The 12,114-nt window shown below is 43.5% G+C and overlaps 1 protein-coding gene across 1 annotated transcript in view; it reads left to right on the top strand.

The window, feature by feature from the left end:
• Window positions 1-12,114, top strand: part of msh3 (mutS homolog 3 (E. coli)) — a 209,193-nt gene that overhangs the window by 162,483 nt on the left and 34,596 nt on the right. Inside the window, 1 exon segment of the mRNA XM_052019597.1 lies at window positions 418-604. Coding sequence (XP_051875557.1) covers window positions 418-604 — 187 coding nt within the window.

Genomic DNA, 12,114 nt, shown 5'->3' with positions numbered 1-12,114 from the left:
CACAACAGCTAAGGGCTGTCGTCTTCATGAGGAAAGTAAACATCCATAATTGAAATGTTTTGAGCAATGTTCGCTATTAAAATCATAAATTTTTTTAGAACTTCATCATTGATTGCTTTCCTATTGTTTGTTTCCTTTTTAAATGTCACCTAAATGGAAAGAAATCAAAGACCAGTTTTGACAGAGGTTTTGCACAGACTTGGAGAAGGTCTGATCTAATCCATTTAATTATAAGGTGAAGTTGTCAGTTAACGACCCGTTCTGTGTTGAGTGCCGAGGGTCCTCTATATGGACAATCTCTGAAGAATGGACTTTAATTTCATGTACCAAGTGATAGGCATGCCTTGATTTACATTGCAAATGGATCCTGGTGGGAAATGTTGATTTTTCTTCTAAAAGAATGCATTTGTTTTTCAGAATGGGAGCTTCTGACAACATCTACAAAGGTCAAAGTACATTTATGGAAGAGCTGACGGAAGCAGCAGAGATCATTAAGAAAGCAACACCTCGCTCATTGATCATCTTGGATGAGCTGGGAAGAGGCACAAGTACTCATGATGGTATTGCCATTGCTTATGCCACCCTGGAGCATTTTATAAAAGATGTAAGTAATTTTGCAGTGAGAAATGAATTCCCGGAAACCAGCACGATATTGCAGAACTATTGCCAAATGTGGATCAATAAGTACAAATTGTTTTTCTTCTACTGCTCTTTAACTGTCTAAATCTGGACACTGGACTGTATTTGTTTGTCTCAGTGCAGAAGGCAGTGTCCCCGACAACATATTGTTGGGACAATGCATTAGGGAGCGTTATTACTTCCCGAAAAGAAGCACAGTTCCTGAAATGGTGTGGACAAAATTGTGTGCCCTACATATGATCAAGTGAAATACAAAGTGGATCAGAATGGGCCTATCTCCAAAAACATTCAGTCAATCTCAGATTGCAATGAATTTGTTAATTGGACATTTTACTTAGCCTGCTTTTCTTGCTGCCTAAACTGTACACAGAGTATGTATTTGAAAAATTATTTTGGGGAGCGCTGTCTTTTCAACACAAAGTCCTTTCAGGGACTTGAACACACTTAATGCAACTTTTCATTGAGATTTGGGAAATGGGAAATTAGATCAGGCATTTTTATCATTTTGCCCATTTACTCCTGTCACCTTTGGCCAAGTAGAACCATGTGGAGTGATGTCGGTCCTGGAATGCTGCTTGTGTAGGATGTTTTCAGGAAAAAATGGGTTCCTATTGGCTGTTGCTAGGGGTGAATGTTCAATTTCAATTGGCCTCTCATGGACATGCAACTGAGAACCGTTATCCTTCCCCACAGAGAGAGGTTCACAAAATGCTGAACATGAGCAGTGAGAGAACTTCCACTGAGGACAGAGCACTGCCAAGTCTACTGTGTAACATAAGCAGAACAAAGCTGCTTATCTCTGCAATTGGTCCACATCTGTACAAGGAAACATTTGTGTCATCATCTCTTTAAATGTTGATCAGAGCAACCTTGTGCCAAGATTTTTTTTGTTATCATTTGCTTAACGGGTGCTAAATCATGGTCCAATACAGAGCTGGTGCCAACAATCCAGAGAAGATGGTAGGATGCTTTGACATATTCATTTTTGTTGAAGGTCTTCCAAATGTAGTCACAGACTGAAATTTGAGGCATCATGATATTGTAAAGGCTTGAGGAGGAAAGGAGCATGGAAGGGAACCCTCACACGGGACTTGAGGACTCTTTAACATCCTACGAATTGAATGAAATGGGGATCACAGGATTGGAAGGACTTCCCATGACAGCAACTCCTTATTGAATTTTCTCGGCAGTAATGGATGCACAGCTAGCACTGACTTCAGTTTCAGCCATCCAATGAATGCCTGCATTTGACTTCTTATCAGTTATCTGTTTTGGGGGAGGAACATTCATCTTGTAATACAAACATATTCTGGTAATATAAGGGGATTGTCTGTTAATACCGTGAGGGCAAATATGAAACTCCCTGACTGAACTTTAGTGACACATTTGACCATGTTCCTGAAAACACCACAATCCTTCCTCTTCCTTGAAGGCAGGAAATTAAAAGGATTCCAGATTCCTTCATCACTGAAATTAAAAAAAATTGTCAAAGCCAAAGAATTTAACCAAAATGAACTCCATATATGTTTTAAGAAACAAAGTGCCTTTATTAACTGTGAATGCCTTCCAGCTTGGTTTACCAGAATTGTGCGTCTTTTCACCCTTTACCCTCACCCAGTGACTGATGTCAGGCTGCTGGGAGACTGCTCCATGCCGCTAAGGGACAGGGATGTATTGGTTTATTATTGTAATTTGTACCGAGGTACAGTGAAAAGCTTGTCTTAGAAACAGATTGTACAGGTCAATTCATTACACAGTGCAGTTACATTGAGTTAGTACAGAGTGCACTGACGTAGTACGGGTAAAAACAATAACAGTACAGAGTAAAGTATCACAGCTACAGAGAAAATGCAGTGCAATAAGGTGCAAGGTCACAACAAGGTAGATCGTGAAGTCATAGTCCATCTCATTGTATAAGGGAACCGTTCAATAGTATTATCACAGTGGGATAGAAGCTGTCCTTAAGTCTGGTGGTAGGTGCCCTCAGGCACCTGTATCTTTTACCCGATGGAAGAGGAGAGAAGAGAGAATGTCCCGGGTGGGTGGGGTCTTTGATTATGCTGGCTGCTACACCAAGACAACGAGAGGTAGAGACAGAGCCCAAAGAGGGGAGGCTGGTGTCCGTTTTGCAGTTTCTTGTGGTCCTGGGCAGAGCAGTTGCTGTACCAAGCTGTGATACATCCAGATAGGATGTTTTCTATGGTGCATTGGTAAAAGTTGGTGAGAGTCAAAGGGGACAAACCAAATTTCTTTAGCCTCCTGAGGAAGTAGAGGCGCTGGTGAGCTTTCTTGGCCGTGGCATCTACGTGATTTGTCCAGGACAGGCGGTTGGTGATGTTCACACCCATGTCAGAGGTAGTTGATCAAAAGGAGCTGCAGCACTTTCCCATAGAGGCTGTAGACTATGTTTGCTGATTATAGAGCAGACACCCTGAGGGACGATGGAACTTCCACGCTCCACAACGCCTGTGGAACGTACCCATGACCAGCAGTTTATTGGTTGTAATTTTGATCACACAACTGCCTTCAATGTCTCCAGACCTGTGACAACATCAGTAACCAAACCCTGCTTCACAGGAGTCTGCTTCCTGAGGCTAACCAAGGTCTTTGGTTGTCAGATCTCTGTTCACACACTACTGCAATCTGTTTCCAGTTGAGAACATTCTCCTTCCAGATGGAACCTCTCTGCTTCTTGAGATGAGAAGTCCCCTCCAGGCTCATAACAATCTGTTCCCTGGTGGAAACGCAAGCAACTGCAGGTGCCGGCATCTGGAGCAAAAAATAAACTGAGTCAAGACCCTGCACCAGGACTGAGATGGTCAGTATATAGAAGTGAGAGGAAGGGGTGAGACCGAGGCTGGTGGGTCAGAGATGGAACCAGATTGGGGGGGGGTGGGCAGAGGGTAAAGGGAGCTGGTTGGTGGAGGGACGGGGGGACTGTTGAGACAGAGACTGCTGACGGGTGGAAACACAAGAGCAGGAGGATGGAGGAAGGGGAAGTGTAGAGGCAGAGGGTGATAGGCGAGACCAGAACCAGACAAGGGAGGGACGATGGGCAGGTGGAACCAGCAGGGGAAGGGGTAGGAGACATGAACCAAGGCAGAAGAAACCTAGGTGTGTGGGTGATGGACAGATGGCACGAGGTGGAGTAAGGTGATGAGTCCAGGTGGCGGGGTGAGGGGAAGGAATGGAAAAGGAACAGGGGGAGAGAGGCCCTGGGTGGACTGGTGGGAGAAGGGAAGGAAGACTGGGAGTGGGCTATCTGAAAGAGGAAAATCCAATGTTCCTGTGCGTTGGGAGAAGGATCCCAGGCAGATGGGTGATGTGAGATGAGCATCTCCTCCATTACCCATGTGTCTGTTCTCACCACTCGCCCACCCCACCTCTGCAGGGTTCCCCGGTCCTCGCGTTTCACCCCGCTAGTCTCCGCATCAAGTCCTTCGCCGCTTCCGCCAGCTCCCACCACATCATCCCTTCTCCCCCCCACCTTTCTGCTTCCCTGCAGGGACCACTCTTTCCATGACTCCCTGATGTACTCACACCTCGCTGTTCCTGACACTTTCCCCTGCAACCAGAGGAGGTACAACACTTGTTCCCTACACCTCCTCTCACCACCACTCAGGGACCTGGAGAGCCATTCACCTGCACCTCCTCCAGCCGGCTGTGCCGCACTCGATGCTCATGATGTTGCCTTCTCTACATTGCTGAAACCCAGCACCACTAGATGACTGATTTGCAGAGCACCTGAGCCCTGTCTGCAGTAGCCACCCTGAGGTTCTCGTTGTATATCACCAACTCCCCTTCCCATTCCCACACTGTCTGTCCTCTGCCTTCTCCACTGTCACGGTGTGGCCCAACAAGAAGAGCACCTTATTCTGCTTGGGTAGCCTGCAGCCCAATGGTATGAGCATTGAGTCTTCCAATTTCAGGTAGTCTACTCCCTGCGTTCCTTTTCCAGTCCCACCAGCATCTCCCGTTGCCTCCACAGATGCTGCGTGACCCACTGAGTTCTTCCAGCAGCTTCTTTTATTTGCTCCTGTTCCCAGGTGGAACCTCTTTTGTCATGGCAACAATCTGCACCTGGGTGGCAGTAAAGCAGAGCTATGATTGGCTTGGTTTGAGATTCCAAAGGCACAAAGGTTTTGAATGGAAACAGAAACCTGTATAAATCTGTCCCACTTCCAGTGAGGAAATGGTGTGTTCCTGGTGTTTGTGCACATGATTGAAGACAGAGTCCTTCATGCTTCTTATAATCCCTTTAAATCATTTAGGCAAATTGGACAATCTGCCAAGTAATTGGCTATGCAAATGCATCCAGTGTAGCAGCATAGTACGCTTCCTAATCTTGGTCCTTGTCCAAGCCCCCTGGTGCAATGACATGGTACAGGAGATTGCTTTGCCTGGTCCCTGACTGCAACCCTCGGGTGCCAAATGTTTCTTTGTGAAGTATACCTCTTTAACCTAGTCTCTTCAGCTCTGTGCTACATGATTGTCATACTTGCTTATTTGTGTGTGTGTCCATGTGTGCATATGTGCATGTGTATCTGAGTTGTTGTCTGAGAGTTCTAAGGATTGCAGCTGAGCAAGCACATGGGAGGTGTAGTTGTGACTATTGCGGAGTCGTAGAGCTGTGCGGCACGGAAGCAGGCTGTTTGTCCGTGCCCAATTCATTTCAGCGTTCTTTTTGAGGAGACACAATTTTTGTTGCTTCAGTATCTCCATCATTGCTTCTTTATCTAAATGAATCCCATCATGAATATACCTCAGTGGTCACCTCCTGCCCTTCCTACCACTGCTTCTCTGTTTGCCGTTCCAGACCACCCCTTGAGGTAGCGCTGTGGCTTTGTGGTTGGTGCCATTTTGTGGGTGGTACCTGCTCCTCATGTTTCATTGTCAGGATCCATGCTGCTTTGCATATATAATCAAGTTGGTCAATGAAAACGTGCCTGCCCTTTTGCACAGGATTTGTAATCTAAAGTACACTTCGGCTGCCCTGGCATGAGTGGGCAGCAATGAACTGTACGATGCTGCATTGGTGCTCCAATTCAGGAGCAGAAGAAATTCCAAACAGCTTTCTTTTACCTATTAAAGTATTTCTTCCCATTTGAGAAAAATAACACTGGAGGCTTGGTGGTATTATATAATTGTTCTGCATAATTTATCGCTGCAACCTTTACAGTATTTTTCTGGATCGTGTACAAGAACTATATTTTTCCAAAGTGAAAATTGACATTTATCCTCATCCAAATAACTGGTGAAGTTTGTTTTTCATGGAAATCTTAATTTAGTGTTTACAACTTGCCTGTCACTCAAACACACGACCTCTTCCTTGCTGAATATGCATTTTTGACATCTTCAAACTGATGAGGTAGGAATGCTGATTGATCAGTGTTCAGAGTTACGTTTTATATCGATGCCGTTCCTACAAAGGCTTTTAACGGTGTATCCTGGCAACACATTTCTATTTTTATAAGGTGTATTATGTTAAATTAAAACCATACAATATGTTATAATTGCAAACACTGATGTGCACAATGGCACTGGGATAAAGAGGTGTTTCACAACTCTTGTTGGAACAACTTTTGTTGCCAAAACCCTTGGCCCTTATTTTGTTTTATATTTTGTGGAATTGTAAATGAGCCAATAAAACTTTGAGATAAACTGCGTTTGGCTAAGTTTGACAGTTTACACAAAGTTAACATTGGGTGATTTAACTACTCTGTCAAGGAATAAGGCAAAAAAAGATTTTTCAACCTACAGTTAGATGGTAGGAAGGTTGATATGCCTGCTTTTCTGACGGATTCATATCACCCTGTAGGATGTATGTTATGGTGCTGGAGAGGGTGCAGAGGAAGTTCACCAGGATGGTGCCTGGGATGGAGCGTCTCAGTTATGTGGAGAGACTGGGTCTGTTCTCTTTGGAGAAGAGAGGGATAAAAGGAGACATGATTGAGGAATGTAACATTGAGGGGTACAGGTAGGGTGGTCTGCTGGAAACATTGCCTGGAGATAGATTAAAATCAGAGGAAGGAGTAAGAGGTTTAGAGGGGATGTGTGGGGGACTTCTTTCACCTAGGGAGTGATGAGTACCTGAAATGCACTGTCTGGGAGAGTGATGGAAGCACAATAGCTGACAGCATTTAAGAAGTGTCTTTATTGAGCACTTGAATCACTTAGGTGTAGAAGGCTATGGGCCAAGTGTTGGAAGACTGGATTATATGGATGGGTGCCCGTTGGTAGGTGTGGAAGCAGGGGGTCAAATGGCCTTTTTCCATGTTGTATGACGCTGTGGCCCTGAAAATTCAGTCTGGGGTTACCCTGCTCGTGCAGCTGATGAGATTTCTGATCAGATCCAAACTGAATGATACCATTGCCAATGTTCTAATCGCTGTGGAGAAAATAAGACCAAAATTATCCTGGGTGTGATGGTCATCTTTGTAGCAGTGTCAGATTGGCACAGACTAAGGTTGGCCCCATACCTCCCTTGCATTTTTCAAGGCTAATCCTTCTCTCCTTACCTACTGATCCACTCCTGTTGATCAGACCTCTGACCCCTGATCCTCTTGTTACATTTTTGTTTGCAGTGGCAGGCTCACATTGTTGGGGGTCGGCAGTTGCAAACATCGAGCACACATGTCAGAATGTAAGAAACAGGAGCAGGAACACACACTGTGGCCCATTGAACTGCTCCACCATTCAATATAATTCGTGGCTGATCTATTGTTGGTTGAGACCATGATCGGACCAGGGGTTTTGTCAAGGTAGATTCAAGGATGATGATTTCCCTGGCTGCAGGCTCCAGAACCAAGGATTGTACTCTTAATACAAGAGGGCAAGGGATGCAGGGTTAGTACAGGAAAGTGTTGCTGAAGCAGAGACCAGCCCTGATCTTATTGAATGGAGGACAGGCAAATGGAACTGAATCTCCTACCCTGCTTCTGTGCCTTATGTTTGTGTGTTCGTAATAAATAATGAGGGGAAATGAGCTGTATTTTGTTTTTATTCACAGGCAATTAATCCCAATGATGCCAATATTCATTGCCTGTACCTAACTCACCTTGAGAAGATGGTGGGAAACTCCAGATTAGCTGCTATTGTCCATGTGGTGAAAGTCCCCCAGTGCACTTTAGGTGAAAGGTTCTAGGATGTTAATGGGAGTCAAGGTGGTTTTGGTGGAGTTGCATTCATCCAAGGAGGAGAATGCTACATGACTTCTGGCGTACCTTTCAAATGGCGTCAGGAGTTAAATCCGGGTACCAAAAAAATATGCAGATTCCGACCTCTTGTAACCACTGCATTTATGTGACTGACTGAGTTTGTGATCAACAGTGACTGCTCAGGCTACTGGTGGTAGTGAATTTGGTGATGGCAATGTTTTAAAGATGAAGGGGAGACGGGTAGACTCTCCGTTGGTCATCTTTTTATGCAAAATGTTTAACTGAGGCCCAGCTCCAAAAAAACAACAGCCATTTTCCTTTGAGTAAAGTCAGACTCCAGCCAGCGGAGTGTGGTCCTCTCTGTTTCCATTGAGATCAATGTTATTAGCCAGCAGATAAGATATCTTTATTAGTCACATGTACATCGAAACACACAGTGAAATGCATCTTTTGCATAGAGTGTTCTGGGGGCAGCTCACAAGTGTCACCACACTTCCGGCGCCAACATAGCACGCCCACAACTTCCTAACCCGTACATCTTTGGAATGTGAGAGGAAACTGGAGCACCCGGAGGAAACCCACGCAGACACGGGGAGAACGTACAAACTCCTTACAGACAGTGGCTGGAGTTGAACCTGGGTCGCTAGCGCTGTAAAACGTTACGCTAACTACTACACTACTGTGCCGGACCACACTGGATGTAATGCACCTTGTCAAGAGGGGGCATTCTGATTTCACTCCTCAGTCTTTGCCCTTTTGCCCCTATTTGCAGAAAAAAACTGTACCAAGGTCTAGAGCCGAATGATTCCAGAGGAACCAAGCTGAGTCGTGCAGAGTAGGTTAGTGGGAAGTAAGTAGGAGCACATCACCAGACCTGGGAATGGTCCCAGAGAACTGACCCAGAAACCTTTCGGGCTGAAGATGCTGTTGGCACAAACACATTGCGCACGTCACGTGGCGCGGGCACATTGCGCATGTCACGTGGCGAGGGCAGACTATTGGCTTTGGCAGGACTGCACGCGCAGGCTTGAATCGTGTTGGGTTCTATCACTTGGAGCTTTTGGTAAAGTGACGGAGTGGTAATTTTTTTGTAAATTAGGAGTCCAGTTTGAATTGACAGTGTTCCTCATTTGTAGTTGATGTCATTTTTTTGTCATTTGCTGATTATTTAAGTGTAGACGAAATGGCAATTAGTGGGATTGGATTAATCTGACTTTTTCATCCAGTTGACCAAGATGTTCAGGTACAGTGACATTAGAAGACATCAGGTACAGTGACATTAGAAGACATCAGGTACAGTGCAAGTCTTCAGTATGAATGCTGATGTGTTTTCACGGCTTTTGCTACATCAGTTGTTTCTTGATATCATGTAAATATCTTTATAGGGCCATCAGGAGGAGGCAGAGATGGATATCTAATTTGGCACATCACCCTTGTGTACTCGTGTGATGGGCTCTGCTGTTGCTTCATCACACAGGAGCTGGCTGTTTATTCGCTAACACATTCAGTTCTGGATGTGGCTGGGCGATAAACCTCTGTCTGATTCTTTGGTTGTCAGATCACTTAGTTTTGGCAACACCACACTAATGAAAACACATTGGCAGTAGAAGAATAAACCAGCTGCTGTTAAAACCAAAAATGGATTGGGTTTATAATAGAAGTCAGTGAGAGAGCAATCACCTTATGGGCATGGTCTACGGAGCACCTATTAGTGGAGAGGAGATGGGGGAAGAAAAACTCAGACGTACCCTGGCTGGAGAAGCTGGATTGTTCTCCTTGGAGCAGAGCATTGAGAGATGTAGCAGAGGTGATCAAATTATTAAGACTAGATGGAATTAATATTGAAAGACCAAGGAAAGGATTAGTGAAAAAGCAAAAAAAAAAATGACGTGAGAGAAGAGTTATGAGGAGAGACTGGAACGGAGGAAGTTAAGAAGGGACATGAGTTAGGAAAGGGGGATAATGGAGTAGGGTTCCTATATTGTGTGCCAGAGTTCCTTCTAACCCTGTATCTAAGAAGTTTGTCTAGGAAGGATTGTTACTGGATCGAGTAATAATGAATGAATCACAGCCAGTAATAGGAGTAAATATATGGAAATATCTAGCAAATAACATACTTTGAGATAATGGGTGAGAAGGACAAATGTATAATGAAGCCCAGGCTGTAGATTAAACAAAAGCTGGTTCTGAGGTATTGAGAACAAAACTTAGCAAAATAAAATGGTTAACAGTCTTGGCAAACAGTGATGTAGAACAGCAATGCAAAACACTCAAAACAGTGTTCAAGAGGGAACAGAAAAAATATATTCTACTAAAAAAAACAAATTAAATACAAATGAGAACCACAGATTAGTAAGACATAAGGGGAACATTGAGGGCAAGGAAACTGGCATAGACAGCTGTAGAAAGCATGACAAGGGAAAATTCAAAGATATTAGGAGAGCAGTCTAAAGCTAATTTGAAAAGCATAGAAGAACTATAAAATTAACTTAAGGCAAAGTTGGAAATATTGGGCTAGATCTTCCTGGATCTGGCTTGTTCCCTGCTGTTCTTCCATGTCTTTATTTACCCAGGCCAAGTTGAGAGGACTGACCTTTTGTACAGAGGTCACAGTGGCATCTGCAGAGATCCTGTCCCCAGAATGTCCTTGACAAGTCTTGATGTTGAGATGTTTTAAAATCTATTGAATAATCATAAAAGTAAATGGTTAATGTAAAAACACATTAAATTGTTGGAATAATTAAAAGCATTTAAAGTAAATATTTTTTTAATATAAACTTTGATCTTTGCGTCCTCATTGGCTACAGCAGTGGTTCCAGTTGATTGGAGAGTGGCAAATGTTCCTTTGTTTAAGAAAGGGAGTAGGGATAACCCTGGGAATTACAGACCAATGAGTCTTGCTTCAGTGGTGGGCAAATTACTGGAGGAGGTTCTGAGAGACGGGATTTATGGGCATTTGGAGAAGCATAGGCTGATTAGGGACAGTCAGCATGGCTTTGTGAGGGGCATTTCGTGTCTCACGAGCCTGATTGAATTCTCTGAGGATGTGACAAAGCACATTGATGAAGGTAGAGCAGTGGATGTGGTGTACATGGATTTTAGTAAGGCGTTTGATAAGGTTCCTCATGGAAGGCTTATTCAGAAGGTCAGGAGATATCTAATGAATAGCTGCCTAGGAAGAAAGCTAAGTCGTACTTAAAAGGAGTTGATGAATTTCTAGGGCTCAAGATCTTTAATGGCCATTTAATTTCTAAACTCTATTCGTGCCTCTTATAAGTAGTTCCTTAATTCCTATGGTGTGAACTTTACATTAGCCAAAACTTCACCGTTGAAAGCAGTGCTCCTGCATCCCTAGCTCCACATCACTGGTCAACACTGACCTACCCCACAGTGACCAAGTAAAACTGATCCCTGTCATTCTATGTGACAAGGGTTGTTAAATCACATTGTGATAATCAGACCCTGGGTGCAAGAGTAGAATTCAAGTACGAATCCTATGTGTTCTTTCCCCTTCAAATGCACATCTTTTCATTATTCAAATATGATTAATATCCTCCTTCAGACAGCAATTACCTCTCTAGATTTTTAACAAGTGAGAATTACAGGTCACTTTTATTGTGTTTTCTGTTCCGGCAGCACTGATGAATTAATGAGATCTGATCGATGTCTAATGGTATAATGTCTGTTGTGGGAAGTGCAGTGGAATTTTGTTGGACCCAAGTATAGCCATAAAGGCTTAGAAAATGCAAAAAAGAACTGCCTTAAAATAATTATGCAGTAGATGGATATGTGTTGTATATAACAAATTTAAAAAATAAATGCGGTTGCTTAAAATCTGAAATAAAAACAGAACATGCTGGAAACATTCAGCAGGTCAATAGTATCTGTGCAAAGAGAAACAGTTAATGTTTTAGGGTGCAGATCTTTGAGGACAGGCTTGTTGAGGTTACAGAAGCATAACAAGGTACCAACTATAAACTGCTGCCATGATCCCCAACTGGAAGACGGGGATTAACTTCCCTTTTCCTATTTAGTAAAAAAATAAATCTTGCAGAAACTGCATGCGTACAATTATTTGCATGAGATGATGCAGCTGCTAAACAGTTTAGTCTTTTTAGCATTTAAATGAGTTGGCAGGGGTGTATTGTGTAGCAGAGTACTGGTGAGAGTGCCAGAGAATGGAGGTACTTTGTAGCAGGATCTCAGGTTTGGTCGACCATTTATTTGGGATTCTTTGCTTTTTTTTCCGCATCACTACTGAAATGAACTCTGTAATAACTCGATCAGTAGATCACCAGTTCAATATCTTTCATAAATG

This window comes from Pristis pectinata, chromosome 7 (assembly GCF_009764475.1).
Source record: "Pristis pectinata isolate sPriPec2 chromosome 7, sPriPec2.1.pri, whole genome shotgun sequence".
Classification (NCBI taxonomy): domain Eukaryota; kingdom Metazoa; phylum Chordata; class Chondrichthyes; order Rhinopristiformes; family Pristidae; genus Pristis; species Pristis pectinata.
Note: the sequence above shows the minus strand (reverse complement) of the source record. Positions and strands in the feature narration are given on the sequence as shown.